Raw genomic sequence first — 19,961 nt, 5'->3', positions numbered from 1 at the left:
AACACTTTGGGCCTTTAGCTGGGATCTCTCCTGGTGTGGATGGTAGCACAGACACAGAAGATAATGATGTTTCCTGCCCCAAAGAACTTATGGTCAGAGGTGCTGAATGTCCAGTAGTTTACATCATGTGGGGATGACACCATAAATGTCAACAGCTGTGTTTTTAGACATAAAATTAGTTCATGTAAATGCATCATCATGGGTGGTAAGCTCAAATACATGATGAGAAATGTCACATGGATTCCCCTGGCAGATGCATGAAACACAAGGTAACAGCGGTGTCATTATGGCAGGCGTAACTGTCAGAGTACACCAGATAGCTCTTGCTCTACGTGCATACTGAGCGCTGTGAGGCCAGGAGGAGGCAGGGCAACTAAGCAGCCTTGCAGAGTCTTAGACGATCTCCTCATTGATTTTTGTGGGCCAAGATAAAGCAGAAATGTATTTGATGAAAATGTGACCTTACATTTACACAGGCAGACATTACTAGCAGAGCACAGGCCAGTACCATCGGAGTGTCTGAGACAAAACACAAGGTGGGATCAAGCTGTGATGGAACTTAAAAGTGAAAAATAGCAGTCTGAGCTGATATATAGAGGATAAAAAGCTAGCTTAGCTCAAGAGATAATTAATTTATTCCCAAATGAACATGGTCCTTCCCCCCATCTTGCACTGTAAGACGAACAATAGAAAAGAAGGCTGTCAAATATGCCGTTTTAACCCATTTGATCCATATAATTTTTCACGAGTGATAATGTTATAAGAAGATGGATCAGTTAAGAGACTTCTGCCTTATCCCCACCACACTACTCGAGACTGCTGTGCAACCAGTTCCAGCCACTATCTGATACAGCAGAGAAAGTAAGAGTCAAACATTGCTAAAAAACCAAAACAACCAACCAACCATCAGAACTAATTCAAGAAGCTCATACCCATTTTGTCCACTCAGTCCTCCCCTACCTACCCCACTCCCTTTTCTCTGCTCAATCCTGCATCATTCATTTGTATTTTTAATAGAAGAAGTGCAAACTGCCCACAGTGGGGAGGGCTGGGAGTGATAAAATATTCTAAGTTGATTATTTGTCATACTTGCAAAACAAAACTATTTCCCCTTTTCACCTACTGATACATACACGTGGTTATACACAGACACCTGAACACTTTTAGATTTACAAAGAATTGTTAAGGGGCAGGATAGTCAAATACCAATCAGTATGCTACTCCAAACTTCAGCCATGCTTGATGTGCCATTACTCTGATTTTACACACATGGTGAAAGCCAAACCTTTCTCTTTTCCCCATTTTCATTTGAATAACCAGAACAAGATTGCTTAACTGGGTGTCTGGGTTCTCCAGGACAGCAGAGTGGTGCTTTATGCCGTTTGCTTGGTGACATGTTGCTGTAGTCAGGCCAGGTGCTGTCCTTGAAGTTACGAGTGTGTTCATACGATTACATATCTGTAATTAACACTGCGCAAGCCAAACTGGGGCCTTACCAGGCTCTTTCTTCAGGTCATCCTGCTGCATAAGTGAGGAGGCACCAGCTGTTGCTTAGCCTAAATGTCCATTTGTATACAGTGATGTTTACAGGTGTAAAACAAATACACTGTCTGCTCAGGCAAGCTTCCTCTGTCAGTAATAGTTTCCAACTTGCCAGTTCACCAAGAGCTGGTCTCCACCAACCATGTACATATGACGTACTAAACTGAATGTGGTTTGCACACAAATCTGTGTGTGGACACTTGTTTTGTCAGCTCCATGGTCTGTTTTGTTTGCATGGCATTCAGTCTGATCTGTAGACGGTGTCAGCGAGACCTGGTATTTGATCTGTGGGGACAGGTAATGTAGAGGAGTTATAGAGGACTGTATGAAAAATTTATTTGTAAAAAGGTTGTAATGATTGTTAAAAAACATAAGGTATGAAATGTTAAAAAAAAGGGGGGGGGGAAGTGTAGAGGAATGAAGCTAGGGTAGCCAGCTGTGGGTTGGCTTCAAGGGTGGTGGGTTGGCTTCAAGGGTGGCGAGTTGGCTGATGTAGATGAGGTGCAGGTGTGGCTGGTTCTGTTGAGTGGTTGAGAGCCAATGAAGAGAGAGCAGCCGAGGAAGAGACAAGAGAAGAGAGAGTGTGCCCTGGATGAGACAAGGAGAAGGCAGCAGAGGGACTGTATGAAGAGTGTGCTGGTATGAGGTGGTGGAAGACATCGTTGCGGCTTGATAGTTTGCAGAGTGCTGTGACAAGGTAAGGAACAGGTATTTTGCCAGTTCTCTTCCTACTTTCTGAGATTTGCAGAAATGAGGAGCATTTTGATTTGGTATCCTAGCTAAAAGTCCTCATACTTAGGCAGGTGCTGGCTTCTTCACCAGCACCTGGCTGAACACAGGAGCCCAGCTGGGGACACCTAGTCATGCTCCTTTCTGAGACAACCCTCTCCTGATGGGAAAGGTGAGGAGACGGAGAGGGCTGCCTGACTGAAGAATACCTGTGAGGGTCAAGCCCCCTTTCCTGTAGGTGTGTGATAGACTTTAAGAAAAAAAAACCCCAAACAGTGAATGAAAGTGTATCGGGATAGGGGATTCGGAGCATGTGAGGATGGTGATTTCTGTATGACCTGTGAAGACTTGTGGTTAGAGCTCTGAGCAGGCTGAGCATGTGCCTCCTGGTCAGAGCTGGCAGGTGATAGCAGTAGGTGGTGCAAGGGCATATATGCCAGGCAGAGCATGATGCAACACAGGCGCAGCAGGCAGCATGCTGCTGCCGTTTACTGACACCTCTGAAGACAGTGTGACCGTCACCATCCACAACACCAGATAAAACCAGTAGCAGCAAGTGTCTGCTTCATTTGTGCTGTTTCACATCTCTGGTGGCCTTTGTGCTGTTCTGGTTTAGCTTGGCCGTAGTGAACACTGTCTTCATATGGTATTTTTTAAAGTTAGACGATTGCAGAATTCTCCATAGAAAGTACAGGAGAATGAAAAACTTCAGAGCTCGAAGACAGAGGGAGCAAAAGCAAATCCAGTGCAATAGAAGTCCATTTTCCGAAGACATTAAACAGTCTTAAGACTACACTAGTAAACGAACACATCCTTTTTATTACTGAGGCAACCAAAGTGGGGAGAATGGAAACAGCCTGTTATAGGTAAAGCCAAATGAGATGTTGCCTAGTAACTCTCAGCAGGGAAGCATTTAAACCCAGCCAGTTTAGTGAAGCTGATGTTCTGACTCGGAGATTACTTTCTTTGGAAAAAAATCTGAAAGCAGGAAAGCTCAATTTAGCAAATATACAATTTATTTTCCTGCTACAGCAAGCGATGGTGACAATGCTTGGGAAAATACAGAACTACTTACAAACTTGTACAAGGAAGAACAGACCAAGCCTGTTTTCAGTGAAAGTGTGACTTTACTGAACATGTTTTTTGATGCTGATTCCGCACCTCCCACCCCCCCAATACAGTAAATTTCACATTCATTTTTATTTCCAGATTCTGAAATACACAAGTGATAAGAGAATTCTGGAGACATTACACAGATTGTAACAATATTATCGTACTATTTCTTTCAGAGGAAGTTTGTAGAGTAAATCCTACTTCATCTCTGCTATTGGACACAGAACCAAAGTAACAGATTTAAAAGAAAGACTTCATATTTCCACTGGTTCTCTTGCTTGGAATAGTTTTAAATAGGCCCTCCTTCAGGACTTTGCTTTTATGGATTCACAGAAAAGTCACTTGTCTTGGCTAAAGGTCTCTCACATCAGGGGATGCCCCTCCCCCTCCCCCCCCCCCCCCCCCTTATTTGGAGATTCATATTATTTTTGCTTCCCTTTAGAAGGATATGATGATTTTACAGAAGTGAAAGCTCTGGCATGATCAGTCATGTACATCTGTATTCCTGGGTGCCACAACTACTGTTCAGCATAAGCAAAGTCACATTCAGGAGAGCCATAAGCAAAGTCACATTCAGGAGAGCACTTCATTTCAGCAGCCTCAGTACAGCTAATGACGATAGTTATGAATGTGAAATATTGCATAGATTTATTGTATTTTTTAAAATTAAAAACCCAATAGATGAACACTTATATCACACTGACCATGAAAAGGCTGACTGCCAAAGAGTTACCACAAAAATATGTATTTTATCAACACTCATAATAGCTGGAAAGCAAAGCTGCAATGGCATGAGTACTAACATTTGAGTTCTGTAGCAAAAGTGTGAGAGTTTTTTGCAAGCCTGTTGTAAGAGCAGTGAAAGGATGTTCTGTAAGCCAGTGATCCATTTCTCACTGGCCAGAGCCTGGTCTGAAGATTAATGAAACACTGTTGATACGGAACCTCTGCCCAGAAGGTGCGGGACCATCATCAAACACATGGCCTAGATGGGCATCACACTGCAACAGAAATTATGTGCCATTACTACCGTTGCAATTATGGACCAAGATTATGCTGGTACCTACTGTGTTATCCTGAATTGAGAAACTTGTATGATGAATTCACTGTTGAGTTGCGTGGTGGTGGTGGTGTGACACAGGGACTCCTGGGGAGAAACTAGAAATACATCCTGGAATAACCACCTCTGGGTGAATATCTGCCCCCAAATAAGGAGATTACAGAAGACAAAGTCAAAAGGTACTAATGCTAGAAGGTACAGGAAATAAATGGGAGGGTCTAGACATCTCAATATATAATGAAAATTTCAAGTTAATTGAGACGGTCACTGTAGGCCTTTCTCACAGGTCAGCTGAGGATTTCCCCCCCCACCCCCCCACCCCCCCCAAAATTGCTGATGGGGGGGGAAAAAATTAGACTCAATAGCTATCAGTGGTTCATTACAAAATTGGAAGGTTGTCTTTAGCTGGGGTTTTGAAAGGTGATTGCTGGATATCACTGCAAACATGAACCCTGCCATGATAATGGACTGTAGTGAACGCTTGTTGTGTTTGCAGATAATACCTAGTTCTGCTAGAAGTGGCTGCAAGCACACTGAAGGACAGTATTAGCAATCTTAAGAGTCTGGAGAAACAGACACCCACAAAAAAAGCTTAAGACACAATTCATTAAACTCAGTTGCATACTTTTATACCTTAATAGAAGTAATAAACAGCACAGATTTAGGGTAGGGAAGAAATGGTTAGGGGTGGCAGTTCTTTAGAAAAGGACTTGGATATTACAGCAGGTCCCCAAACAAATACAGGTCATAGGCTGTGGAAAGGTAAAGATGTAAGGACGGGAACAGTATCTATAATGCATCTAAAAAGCCTCTAGTCTCTGATGCTAGGCCCAGCTGCAGCACTATGTCCAGCTTTGCACTGTACTTCAAGAAGGAAAAGGATCAATTGGAAGGAGTGTAAAATAGAGCAACAAGACAATCAGTGCACAAAAAACATGACACAAAAAGAAACAGCTGAAGGAACTGGCCTTTTTTAATCTAGAAAAGAGATGACTGAGGGAGTCAAAATAGCTAACCAAAACAGAAGGGTGGCTTCTGTGAAGGAAGAGAACCTGCAGAAGACAGCTGTGAACGTGTGGGGCACAACCACCGCCATGCAGGTCAAATACTAATGAGCTTCAATGGCTGCAAAGCAAACATTGCTTTCCCCAGTGTCTAACCGACAGCAGGAAGGCACGAAGGTTACAGGTCATTAGGCAGCAAGACTGTGGTGCCTCCACCACTGCATATTTTAAGAACAGCTTCAGCACATTTTGCAGGACTGAATGAGGAAGAACTGCCCCTGTGATGGGGCAAATGCGTGGACTGAATCTCAATCCCTTCTACTGTCAGTTATCACATCCTGCAGTTCACCTGAGGTCCTCTGAATAAATTTTCTGTCTGAAGTCCAGCCCTTGCCTATACTTACACAACTATCCTCCCATGTCACATAATTTTCTTCACCCCAAAGGGACTGCCTCTGTGATACTTCAGACTCTACTCATGTGGTCCAAGCTGGGTGAGACAGAATGGTTCCAGTGACACCCTAATTCTCACTGCTGCATTTAGGTAGGTTCATTCATGGGCACAGAGAAAACTTACTTGTTAGGATTTGGGTCTTTGGGTATCACCTCCAAAATAAACGTACCTGTTTGCAGACTACTTCAGTTCTAGTTGATCCCAATGAGTTATCTGGTCAGCTCATGGTATTGGTGTTGCTTTCATCTCTGTCACAAGTACCGTGAGCCTCTTAAAATGATGACCATCCAGTCCCAGAATTATACTTTTCTGAGCTATAGTGGAAAACAGATCTTCTTGCTAATTAACAACAGAGATGTTACAAAAAAAGCCTGGTTTTATTAAGAACATCAGCGTTTCCCCCCCATCCCTGTCTTGTACTACTATTAATAGTATCTGGCACAGTAGAAGTTTTCTCACTGGCATCAAACTGTGCTGGAAGCTCTTCTCCGAAGGAAATTCTTGATCAGCCCACAACAGAAGCATTTGCCTCACCGTTTCTATTTCACTGACAGGTTGGCATTTTTTAAAGCTTGAAAAAGGGGTTTTCAAACAACCGAGCACATTGTTTAGCTGAATTACCCCTGCTAAGTTGCAGTTTGAAACCTGGCCCAATGCAGCACAGCCTCAGACAGCAAAGTTTACAAGAAGAAATGAAGTATGGAAAATGGCTGGCTTGGCTCACTGGACCAGGCTTATGCCTGATGATGGCTTCAGCTTGCAGTCAGCCATTAAACCGGTTTGGAAAATCAAATAGAGCCTTGCTCAAACCATCAATCAACCAATGACAAATCCTCGCAGCACAAAGATCTATTTTTTCCCAATAGATAATTGCAGACATCAGAAACAGTACGACAGAATGTCAACTTGTGGGTGCCTCCTGTTAACATCCACGGTTACCAGTTCTGTTTAGCAGCATGTTAAACCCTAGAGCATATTTGAAAATAAGATTAGAAAAAATTTTGGGATTTAGCATACAGAAATGAGGTAATCCCTCCTACTTAAAGTTGTGCAAGCTTTGATAGATATGGGTACTTTTCTGACTTAGTGTGAGTTAGAGTGAGAAATGAAGACGGACTCACGCTCTACTAGGATAAGTGGTCTGGAGACCCGCCGCAACCATTTCCTCCCGATTTCCCACGTTTCATCCCATTTTCACAAACCCAATGCTCTTACTGGCATCTAGTGGTTGATGGAGACAGCAACACCAGCAGCAGCCTTTCTGTGATCAAGATTAGTCCATACATAATTTAAAGCAAAATATTTAATATATATCATGTATATTTTGGTGGGATGTTAATACAGCTAAGAAAAGTCTGAAAATCTTACTTGCAGTGCCTTTTAGAAAGGCAAGGCAAACGAGCCGGGCAAAAGGCTTAAAAAAATCCAACCCAAAGAACAGTGCATGCTTCAGCATACATGTTATAATTAACTGTACAGGGCTTGAGCAAGGCAACCGTGGAAATGAGAGAATTTGTAAACACAGAATGACCAAAGGCTCATTTCTGGGTGGGCTGTTGTTCAGTCCTTTAGATCAGTCCACAAAGATCCATGAGAAATGCTCTCCTACCTCCTCCCCTCTGTAAAACTGGGGAGAAATAGGACACAGCACAGAAGCAGGCTGCACCAAAGCAAATGCAGTTTGCAGACTCAGCGTTTGTACAAGCAGGTATTTAGGGCTCCAGGCCTATTTACTTCCAGTCAAAGAGGGCTCCCTGCCTTCCCTGTTACAAAACCACGCGAACGCTGTGCCTACCAGCCACAGAATCCCGAAGAATAACCTTGGGGAACACAAATGTTCGTGTCTGTACATGTCCATGCATGACTTCTGAGTTTCCCTGACATACTCGTGCTCTTTCTTTTTTATTTTAAAAACTTCTCAGTCAGAACTCTTCATTTTTTTTTGACACAGGGATCCTTCTGCTTATTCCTACATAGATATGAGGATCCTCTCTGAAACCCTGTAAAGGAAGGTCTTTAATGCTGTGTGGGTTTTGCATCTGACCCTGACTGACTCCATCCTGTACATGCTGCTCAAAATACTTAAGTTTATTGTAGATGTTTTCCACTGCTAAAGGATTAATCTTTTGAGCTGTTAAACTAACTCTCAACAGAAATGGTCTCTGTGTGGTTTTACTAACAGTAATATCACTTGGATTCCCTAATAGAAACATTTTAGTACCCAAAAATATTGCTGTTCAAGATCATATTAGTCCTTTGAAGTATTTCACCACTTAACTTATGGATAAATGGACTTTCCCTAAACATATGCGTTAGATTAGCCTTCGACACACCATTCCTCCAGCACATGTCATTTACTTTGATCCCTATTTCAGTCGTCCTGGATGTAATCCAGATAATTCTAAAAAGTGCTTTTTGCTGTATGAATCTCAGCTGTAGGTTTATGGTTCGCTGAAGGTTTGAGATTTCATTAAAGCACCACAATTTGCTATCTATAAAGGTTAGGGGTTTGTTCCACATATTTCCATCTCTTTCAAATTAATATTTGGTAGCAGAAGGTAATAAATTCTGGTATAAATGTATACAAACACATATACTTTGAAAGAAAGGAGGAAATGCTTCATGTTTACCTGTAGCTAATAATCTAATGCATTTGAGAAAGAAAGGACATTTTTAATGCACTAGGAAATAAACATGATGAATGAAGTTTCTTACCAAATACCATTTTTTCCTCTCATTGTTAGTGTCCTCCACAATGCAATGCATTCATGAAAAATATATTTTCAGGCCATTTTGAACACTGAATCATTTTCAATTTTCTTAAAAGGTTTTTTTTCTGTATTTCCCTGTGTTAGTCTGTAAGACCGAGCATTATTTTATGCTTTAAACAAAAGTACCTATATTGTCTGAGAGCTGGCTACTGCAAAAACCAGCATGACTGGTTATATTGTTGTTTTGTTATTAGTTTAGCAGCAGAAGCAATTGCCTCCAGTGCTCATCTCTCTTCATGTTGGCCTGTCAATATCTATTGTCTGATATAAAGGATGCCTGAAGTAAAGGAACATTTTAAGGAACTCTCCCATAGCTTAGCAATTTAAAAATTCTCTGATTTATCTGAATTTTCCAGACGTATTTTTAGGTTTTGTATTTGTCTTCGGATCATTCTGCAATGCTACATTAGCTTCTGAAATAAATTTATTTAAATGTCTTTATTAGCAAACCTCTACAGAAAAAGATGCATTAACGCCAACGTTCATTTCCCTAACAATAGTTTTCTATACTTGGCCAAAGGAAAACTGTTCACAATTATCAGCCTCCAATTTTACCATTTAATTGCTTAGTTTAGGTTTATTTTTAACAGCCGTTACACTTCCCCGCCCCTTCTTACTATCCAGCTCTCTTGTTTCTCAGCTTCCCACGTTGAAGTTCTGATCTGTGATGCATCCTTTAAAGTCTTCATAAAAATGGGCATGTTAGCTGTATTCCATTGAACTCTCAGTTGGGAATAAATAAAGGCTGTTTTCTAGATCAAAAATATGAGGAACTGTCTTTTCTGGTTCAGTTACAGAGAACAGAACACCCTCTGCACATCCTACTCTGAGGCACTCTGTTTCCTTTTACTTAGACTTTAATGAAGTTGCAAAATATATAGTATTGTAAAAAGCACAGAGGTTAATAGCACAGTCATTTGCAGCCAGGTTTTAAAAAGTAGATGTAACAAAAAAGACAAAAATCGTGGAATTTAATTTAGGGAACGAGAAGGGGGTGGGGGTGAAGAGGAGCTCTTGGCTCCAGTAGGAGGGACCCAGCACTGAGAACATACCAGCCGCTAGACTAAGGCAGACCAAAGGTCTCTCCAGCCCAGGAGCATGCGTGGCAGAAGGTGACTATGGAAGAGTGCAAGAGCAGAGCAAACATACGGCGATGCTCATGCACAAATACATGTATTCTGTGGCAGCTTGTGGCTTAGGGACCTCTTAATTATTGTCAACCAAAAATGACAGTGTGTGTGGCAGGAAAAAGAGGCAGACCTTAACATAGCAACTACTGTTTGCTGGCCACTGGAGACCCTCATATGCTCAAGAAAAGGGCAAACCACGAACCTGTATCACCACAGGTGTCCTGGGAATCTTATACATAGCACTCTAGCACCAAAGGATTGTTCTTCTGACCTTCCCTTTCCATTCCTCTCACGAAGAGACGCTGCCCCTCCTGCTGCCACAGTTAGGACCTTTTAAGGATGCTGTGAAATCTAAAGGATGTTACCTAAACAGTGGGGCACTGAAGCACACGCAGCAGTATATTCCTGATTCTGTGTTATTCAGATAGATCCCACTAAATGGCTTTTAAAAAAGGAAGGGGAAAAAAAAAAAGAGAAGTTAATAATGCAGGTCTTTAAAAGCTCACCATCTGGAACAAGCATGTAGGAATCAGATTCAAACCAGGAGAAAAACCATAAAAAGAAGGCTTCACAGGGGGGCTTTGAAGAACAAACATTAGCAGCCTAAAGAAATGAAGGGGAGGATGCTTTTGGATTAATAGTGAAGACTACCCACTGCCCCCAGAAACTTTGAGACCAGGCAGATGCATAAATCATCCAGGTACCAGGGCTGGAGTCGTGACCTCCAAGGCACTTGTGAAATGTGGAGGATCCCAAAGACTGGGGCTCCGCTATGGAGTGCCACAACTTCAAAGTGGCTCTACAGAGAGACTCTCCTCCTCCCTGCATGGTCTGGAATTGGGATTCTTATTTTACATATAAGGATTTGGGCACAGTTCCCATCACTTAATCCCATAGTACATGCTCCGTGCGTGCCAAAGCCCTGGCTCTGGGCTAAGGATGCTGGCATTCCACCCACAACGCTATGTGGCCTCCATCACAGAAGGAAGCAAAGTGCAGGGACAAGGTGGGTGGATGATCTGGCACAAAAGGGGACAATCCAGCTCCTGAATGGAGTGCTGTGTATGAGATTTCCATGGATAATCTACATACGGTCAAAAAAAGGAGACTACAGGACAAAAAAATGATCTTCTTCTCTGGATAGGGGCTTCCACTACTGCCACACAGAAGGCTGAGCTGGCAGTAAAGTATTCCAGGGGAAATAATAAAAAAAATAATAAAAAAGAATGCAGAAAGTTTTTTCATATGCAAATAAGTCTGGGTCAGAACACAATCCATGCAGTTCAGTGTGTTGAGTCTAACTTTCATCCACAAGAAGGCAGGGGAAAGCCTTTGAAGCAACTGCGTGCTGACAGCTCCCCAGAGCAGGTTTTCCTCCGCCCAGCAGGCAGAGCAGGTAGCTTAGTCTTGGGCAGCATTAGCACTTTTGCTTAGCAGTTCAGTTTCTTTTTCTCTTGTAACATAAAATGGCTCTGGAGTAAGTTTTTTTCCCAGTTTATAGCAACAGTTGCTTCAGCTTGTTTAGTCAGAGAGCTCCTGTCTTCTGTTAGGTATAGAAAAACAATTTGTGTTATTTTAAACACCATTTTAACTTAGACTCTGTTGATGATTTCCATTATGACCTCAATGCTCCTGAAGTTTCTATGGGTATGGACAGAGCACAGGAGGAGTGTTCAGGGACATAAGAGCAGGGGCAAGTGCAGGACTTTGCATCTGCTTTCCATTCCGCCTGCTACATACGGAGAACAGCTCCAGCACACCGCTTGGGAAGGCTCTGAGTGGAAACAGGCACCTACAACCCAAGGTACCATCCAATCTCCCAGCACAGCCCTCTGTTCTGGCTTGGAACAACTGCTGGTGCTCCTGCCTCGTCCCTGGGTATCACTGAAAGGTTTGGCAGGTTGCCTCTTGGAAACTTTCAGAAACCAGAAGTAATGCTCATTTGTGGGCTATTAAAGACTAGTGACTTCCACAGGGCTTCAGGGAAGCGCGGTGCTAAGCAGGGTTACTGAGAGAAAGCAACACCAACAGCCCAAGAGAACTGAGGCCGTAGTTCATTGAGGGACATACAAGAGAGCAGAAGTCACCTGTCATGGTGCAAAGCTCCAGCAGCGCTTCTTACGGGTCAGTACGCACCATGCAGAACATTTATGGTGGTATATATTAATATTAATTAATAGATCGGCTGAAAAAAAAATGAGTAAAATAGTTTAATTCCTTCCTAACCAAAAAGTCTGAGGTGGGGAATGGATTCATCTCTTGCAATGCAGCGGTGATATTGGGGAAAAGGAAAAAAAAAAAGGAATTTGAAAATTACAGTTTAACCCCAAAACCTATAGTTTAGCCTGCTAGTTCAAGAGCAATACCTACAGCGGGCTGACATAGCTCTTTCCAACTGGCTAGAGGACACTGGGGATGGGGGTGCCCTCCTGCCCTCCCCCTGCCCCCCTCTCCGGGGGGATACATGTGCTGCTGTGGGCAGCGTGGGTGCAGCCATGGCTGCTCCACGGTGGGGAGCAGAGGAGGAGGCAGCTCCTGAGCATCCTCTGGAGCAGACAAACTGCCGTATCGGTGGGGTGGCCAACGGGCCGCAGCCAGCATCTCCCCCAGTCCCACCCCACCAGGTTGCACATCCAACGTATGCATTCAGCCTAAATAATTGCACTTTAGCAAAGCACCTGATTAACACAGAGATGCAGCATTAGCAGGAAAGGTTTCAATCACTTCTTACCGAGAAGCAAAGAGGGATCGGCTTAAAAACTGAACGGTGGCTGCAGCTGTAAATATGACAAGATCCTGTCGAGGCATTTGCCTGCAGCCTTTACAGGCTGTTTTTAAGGAGAACGATCTGCATGCAAAAGCGCTCTTGCTCTTCTAAATGCATGCTGTAGGCATTGCTCTTAGTTGTATTGATTGAGTAATTGCAAAGGCAACCTGCTAGCTAAGTGGCTGCCTGTTTACATGGTGTGATTTGCAGTCACAGCTGCTTTGGCTTGGCCTACAAATATACCTGTAATAGGACACGTGTTTTAAGTTTGGCCTCCTGCCCTTAAAAGGTAGACCTAAACACAAGTTACTTTGCCAGGTTAAGCCTTAATGCTGTTGTCTGCTTGTTTCCTAGTAGCTCCATTTCTGATTTGGAATTAGTTAGTTCATCTTTATGCAACAATGTGGAATGAACTGTTTTGAGTGCATCAGACAACAAAACTAATAATGGTGTTTAACGCAAAATGATTCTGTTTAGTCTACTTCTTCTTGCTTAATTTTAAAATCAATGCTAAAAAACAGTGTTGTGTGATCAGTCCTGTATATACACACCCTTATTGAACCATCCTCGCGTCTAAGGGTGAGTTCAATGGCAGCTGAGGACATCCAGCACAAGGTATGATTGGTACCATGGCTGTAATCAAATCCTCTGCTCAGATTCACGAAGCTGTGCACCGAAAGACAGATAGCAGCAAGGCTCATAGATGATTGCCTTTGCTGTCTGCGGCAGCAGGGGAGGGGGGGGCACACAGCTGATTAATGGCTTTGTCCTATATAATAAGACACGGTGGAGTGAAGCCAGAGTACCTTGATAAAAATCCTGGAGATACGATGCCTGTGAGTCCTCAGGACGACGATGATTCAGGATGGTAGGAGAGCAGTGCTGCTGGACAGGGAGGAGAGGGCTTTGTGGGGGCTCTCGGTGCTGGCAGAGGGCAATGTCTGTGCTGTGGGCAGAAGGACAAGATTTCCCCATGTTCAGCCATTTTGGGAAGTGAAGATCAAAGATCTTTCCAAACCCCTTCTAGCTTACCCCTATGGCATTTTATATCAATCATTTAGTCACAGTTTAGGAGGGAATTGGAACATATTAATGAGCCTTTGGAGAGGAGAGACCTGATTTGACACTCCCCCAGTTCTGGCAAATGGTTTAGGTCTGCAAAGTGGTGGCAGACGATGGTGTCACTCTTGGGGCTCACTGCCGCTGTCTCTGGCTCAACCGTGGAAGAGAGGCATTTCCCTCCTGTTCCTGGCCTTGATCTCAGGCAGCGCTTGCTACTGAGGACAGGTAATCAATGGAGTTCTCCCTGAAGTATCTGGGAAATGAAGGAGGGTGAGAGGAAGTGATTAGTCCTGAAGCTTGCATGTTTTAATGTAATTGACATTGATTTAACTGCGGCTTTTTTTAAAGACAAAACTTAATAAAATATGAACTGTCGATGTCTTCCTTGCAGCTCCCTGTTACTGATGCTATCCCAAAATGCAGCAGTTTCAAGGCAGCGGGAACTGAACCAACACATGCCCATTGCTGTGGCACCTTCCTCTGGCTCTGGAGAAGGGGAGAAGGTGCCTGGGACATGCACCCAGGGGAGCAGAAGGAGCAGAAGGCGTTAGGCTCATCAGCCCTAGCCTTGTCATCCTCTCTGTTATCCGGTTTATTGCAAGCTGCTCCTTGATTAAAATGAGTGCTGTGGTGGAAGAGGCAGATCCCATTCATCCCAACGGTCACGATCTCCACTTGAGGAGATCTCCACCTCCATTTTTCCCTCCAACAGAACCCTGTCCTGCAATCCTCCAAACCGGCGTGACAGGTCTTCCTCAAGCGGAAAACAACCACCCCAGCTGGAGGTATTTCATTTTTCAGCTCTTCAGTGCTGAAAAACCAAATCATTGTCCTGTCGTGCCTGTAATATTGCCTCCCATGGTTACAGCACATACCAAGCTTCGTAGCTAGGCAGAGAACTGGCCTGCATTTCTCCCCATAGACTGTTATAAAAGCCAATTAGGCTGTTACTTAATTTTCCTCCTTTTTTTCTCCCTTATGCACAAAGGGAAGCAGTTAAAAGTCTCCCCTAGCTACACTATGTAAATTTCCAAGAAAATTCTTCCTGAATTGTAATTCAGTGGGTTTATTGTTAAAAATGTCACCTGACTCCAGCGCATGCACAAGCTGCATCCAGGGAAGGGTCAATCATCAAAAGCGCAATGTCTTATTAGATGTGTGTAGATGGGGGAGAAGCTCCTCAGCTCCTCCCGTAGTGTTACTTTGCGCCGAGGTGGCAGCAGCAGCATGTGTGTAGGCGGGTGAAGGCGAGAGTAGGAGGGAAGCAGTCACGGTCCAGACTATCCTGCTAATATTTATTTGGGCTCTAACCATTTCCCAGCCCAGGCTCTGTCTTGACTGACAGCTTTGGGGACAAGCAGAGCATCACATAATGCCTACGCTGGCAGATACTGAGCAGTCAGCCAGGAAGCAGAAATCAAATGAGCCCTGTTCAAATTCAAACCTCTGCTTAAGCAGCTTTTGTTAGCAAAGCCCCTTGCCATTGCTACATATGGAAGAAAAGAGAAATAGCGCTATTTTTATTTTATATGCATCTGTATGCCATCAGCATTCCTCTGCTCATTTTGTCATACCTAATGTATGTCCCCTCCTATGGGTTGTTCCTGTTGAAACATATGGGAGCTCAGCGTACAAGAATTTGGCTTGGACCTGTCATATGTAGTGGTACTGTGTGCCCAGGTCCCTGGAGAACAAAAAAAAAGGGGACCAACATGAGCACTTTGGTGGGTAGGTTGTATCTGTGGTGGGCTTCATTTTCCCCACAGAAATCTTCACTGCTTTTGTAGGAGTTGATTGCAGGAACTCCACATCCTTCCTCAGCACAGTCTTCCCTCTCCTCTAACAGACTTGACACAGCTCCACAGCTAGTTTCTAGTCACTCAGATGTGATGAAACTCTGAGCTGCTGGTGTATGGAGATACTGTTTCCACACGGAAATGCTATCCAAAGATATGCAGTAATGCTCTAGTGCTGAATTCCAATGATGAAAGGGATTTCAGCAAAAATTATTAGTATCAGAAGTGCCAGAGCATCTTGGAAAAGGGTATTGCTGGTTTCCAGAGGCACAGAACGACTGAACGCAGATCTGAACCTCCCTGAAGTTGACCCACAGATTCTGCTGAGTTTCATTCATGGAGTGGCCTGATGTGATTCAGGTCAAAGACATAATCAGAAATAATGAACACACAACTTCTTGCCTTATTTGCTTTACAGTTTAATATCTCTCTTTGCTATAGGATAAGCTATAGGGTACCTAATTATTTTGACCTCTGTTTTTAGAAAAAAATAGGTTGTATTTGTGGACTAGCTTAAGCAGGAGCCTTCTGCTGGAGTCTAAGGATGGAATTTGAGTAGAATAGAATAGAAATAGAATAGAATAGAATAGTTCCAGTTGGAAGGGACTTGCAGGTTTGGTCCACTGAGACAAATGCTTTGAGTTGGATTAGACCAAATGTCCTCCACAGGTCCTGTCCAGCAGAAATTATTCTAGGATTCTACATGCTTTGAGAAATTTCTTGCAAAATGAGTGAAGACATGAACTCAAAGCAAAATGGATATTTTGCAATCACTCCTTGAAAGAAAAATCTACTCTGCAGTCAGGCCACCTGTTCAGCTAAATTCCATCCACTTTGAAAAGCAGACACACGCTCTGGGATGGAGTGAGTGCATCTGCAGGGGCAGCTATTGGGAAGCCACAACTCCAGGCTACTTCCCTGGACTGCCCCATGCGCCCCTTATATCGTCTACCCAAGTTGCTTGAGCCACATAGACAGTAGTAATAGGTTCCCCAAACTTGTGTGTGGTTTCTGATCTCTTGTACCTCAAGGCAGTGAAGAACTGGGATGGTTCTTCTTCCACCCGGTACCCAAAGCCTGAACAAAGCATTGGATGGACAGATATTTGGCAGCAATTGCCATAGCAGCAGCTTTCTGTAGGTTATCTTAATGGATTTATCACGCTGAACTAAGCCCTGACCATCTGTTCTATCCTCTAATTACAAATGCAGAAAAAGCTAATTCACGATTGTATCATAAAAAAGTAAAATATAAATGATTTAAGAGTAGGGTATGTCATGCTTCACACTCTGATTGGGGTAAATTGCTCTCCCTTCGATAGACTGGCTTCCCTGATAACAGAGTTTGCCACTTTCCCAGCAAACAGGAATTCCTGAGAAGTAGGGCTCACCAGAACAGGTTTTATTCCCGCTCATTCATCTTAGATGTAATTTTAAATTTGCCATTCGTGTAAGTGCAGTTATGAACTTTCCTTCTCTCTTAGATGAGCCCCAGTAGGTTTATTTTTAATGCACTTTCTGATCAGGGAAAGCACAAAATCCTGCACCTTAAAAATGCCCCCCAAACTCTGCATTTCCTCCATCGCACTTTTGCTGTGATGCAGGCATGTCTGGTAGAGTCGCCCACCGGTTTTGTGCCGGTAACTCATCTTCACGGCAGTGCTCTTAGTTTAGGAGATGGGCAGAAACTGGGGGGCTGAGTGTGCATCCCTTGCTTCTTATGAATGACCTTACGTTCTTTTGTACTGCCACTGCCTGAGCCACCGGCAGCGGGAACGGGTTAGCTGAGAGTTCAAGTTCTGATTCACTTGTGTTCTGTGGGTAAGGACTCCTGGCAGCGTCTGTCCTCTGGAAACCTTATACTAAAAAATGGATGCAGTTGAACAAGTTACCTTAAGGGGCCAAGAAGTACTGTCTTGGTCCTCTGTATTTTTTATGGGCTACATCCTCCTGCCAGCAGCACCTCTTCCTGCTGTGAGGCTTTGTGCGCTGGGTCTGCAGCAGCTTCAGTGGAGCTTTCAGCAGCCCCAAAGCTGTGATCCAGCTCACAGGGGAGTGTGATGGGGCACCCGAACACACGGCCAGCTCCCTGCAAGAGATACCTGCCTTGTGGCCGGAGAAGGAGGCTGTACTTGCTTCTTAATTTCAGTCAGGTAAGAATTACAGAGTAATGAGCAGGACTGGTGGTAAAGTAGGTGAATGGTGAAGGGGGGGGAAACATCTCAAAATAAATTTGGCATCTGGGTTTTTGGAGGCTTTTTAGGTGTGTGTCCCCCTCAGTTATCTAAAACCAGATTGTGATTTTCTCAGATGCATATGTTACTTGAAAAATAAGAAACACGTAGTAAGATGGAAGCAGTGCAAGAGACCACTCTAATTCCAAAAATTGCCTGAGGGATTTGCAGGTGTACAGTGTGCAGTTCTGCTTTGCCTAGCATGATTTGCCTGTCTTAAACTCATTCTTTTAGCAGTACTTCAAGATTTGGCTATGATCCTTGGTCTCCAGCATGCTCCCAAGTTATCTGTTGGAAAAACTAGCATTCTGTTCTCAAGGCATGAGCTGGTTTTCCATTTCATGGAAGTGGAGCGCCTGGTGGCAGTCTGGCCAGCACACCCCACTCCCACAGGAACAGGAGTTGGAGTTTCCTTTCCAAGGCCCAACTGAGCAACTCTGGGCTGAGCAAAAACTCCTACTCCAGCTTCACGTGATATAAGGACTGACTAGATCTGCAAGGACTACTACCTCTATGGGAACTTTAGGTTAGGAGCCTTTTAAGAGACAGAGTGTGCTGAGTTGATGCTGCTGCTATGAATGTTTTGGTCTGTATTTGCTCTGTAGGAAGAGGGTAGAAAGGATCAGAGCAGGCTCTAGGTTTTACAGAGACCTCGTTTCCACAGCATGCTGCCATTCATCTCGCAGGGAAAAATACTGGTAGAGCAGGTATTGCTAGCATGTTTGTTAGCATGTTTTAATTTTCCAGTGGCAAGCAAAGACACCTTCCCAGCATACCTGATGTTCAGTGGCATTTCAGTACCAAAACTGAGCACAGACCTGACCGAAATCTGTGCTCCTGTTTACTACTGTATTTCTGTGGTCAGCAAATACACAGCAAGTGGCAACAGCACACTAAATTGGTGGTGGCCCGTTTCTTATCCCTCCTCTATCCCACAGTAACAAAAGCTGCAGACTATAATCCCTGTGTAAATACCTGCAGATTTCTGACCAGAGGTTTTGCTCTGAAGAAGGCACCCTGGCCAGCGGAGCAGTGTGCTCCTTGGCACGTGTAGCACTGCATCCTGAACTCACCCTGCATTTCATGTTAGTTGTATTTTAGAAGCATACCCCGTGCTACTACACAGTGCTTGGCTTACAGAAACTGCTGAGGTAGACCCAACATAACGTCTGGCCCAGTGCTGCAAAGCCCCAGTCCCTGTTAATTCCTGATACTTTGATGTTTTGTCATCGGGAATTCCTGAAGAAATTTAATACCTGAATAGCTCTAAGCTCATCCAATGTTTGGTCTTATGGCCCTTTACTTTTTTTTTAAATATATTTATACCTAAGGGCCAGCCTTTAGTCATCTAGCTCTTTTTTGGGTACTGCAGCTCCCATTACCAATGGGCGATCTAGGATTAAACTCACATTAGAACTCTACAGCAAGAATATCGTAAAGAAATCAGCGCTCACAGCATGTGATTATTCTGTATGAACTACAATTGTGTCTTGAGAGTGCCATTTGTCAGAGAATACTCTAATTTTCCAACTTTGGAAATTAGATACCATCACCAAAATCTCTTACATCTTGGGACACTGAACAGACCTCCACCTTTTCATAATTTGTTCCCTAATGTCAATTAAAACCAATGACTTAATGTTTTGAAAAGCCTTTTGACTCCTGAGTATCTTTTTGATACCTGGCCTTTAAGGAATCTTCTTTCAAACTCTGTGACTAAAAGCATCTTGTTTAGAGAAGTGTATATTAAAGGAATATATATATATATAAATATATATATAAAAGTGTATATAAAAAAGGAATTAAAAACATGCTATGGCCTGTTTTTTTTCCAAGTCCTCCTTATAACTAGGAAGCACTGCTCATCTGTAGAAAGATGTGTGCTGATCTTGGTTGGGATTGAGTTCATTTCCTTCATAGCAGCTGGTACGGGGCTGTGTTTTGGATTTGTGCTGAAAACAGTGCTGATAACACAGAGATGTTTTAGCTACCATTGAGCAGTGCTCACACAGCCCCAAGGGTTTCTCTGCCTCTGCCCCGTCCCCCCGCAGCGAGTGGGCTGGGGGGGCACAGGGGGCTGGGAGGGGGCACAGCCGGGACAGCTGACCCCAGCTGACCAGAGGGACATTCCATGCCATATGGTGCCATGCTCAGCATGTACAGCTTGGAAAAAAGAAGGAAGAGGGGGGTGTTCAGAGTGATGGAGTGTTTTCCTAAGTAGCGGCTATGCGTGATGTAGCCTTGCTTTCCTGGAGAAGGCTGAACCCCTGCCTGCCCATGGGAAATGGTGAATGAATTCC

At 43.7% G+C, this 19,961-nt stretch overlaps 1 protein-coding gene across 1 annotated transcript; it reads right to left on the bottom strand.

Moving 5' to 3' along the window:
* Positions 1–4,277: 4,277 nt before the first annotated feature.
* MSRB2 (methionine sulfoxide reductase B2) lies at positions 4,278–13,545 on the bottom strand. The gene is given in 6 exon segments (XM_040589237.1): positions 4,278–4,385; positions 6,072–6,216; positions 10,169–10,245; positions 11,226–11,293; positions 11,296–11,346; positions 13,377–13,545. Coding segments are annotated over 6 exon segments (618 nt in total).
* Between the last annotated feature and the right edge of the window lie 6,416 nt (positions 13,546–19,961).

This window comes from Falco naumanni, chromosome 4 (assembly GCF_017639655.2).
Source record: "Falco naumanni isolate bFalNau1 chromosome 4, bFalNau1.pat, whole genome shotgun sequence".
Classification (NCBI taxonomy): domain Eukaryota; kingdom Metazoa; phylum Chordata; class Aves; order Falconiformes; family Falconidae; genus Falco; species Falco naumanni.
This window is presented reverse-complemented; position numbering and strand designations above follow the sequence as displayed.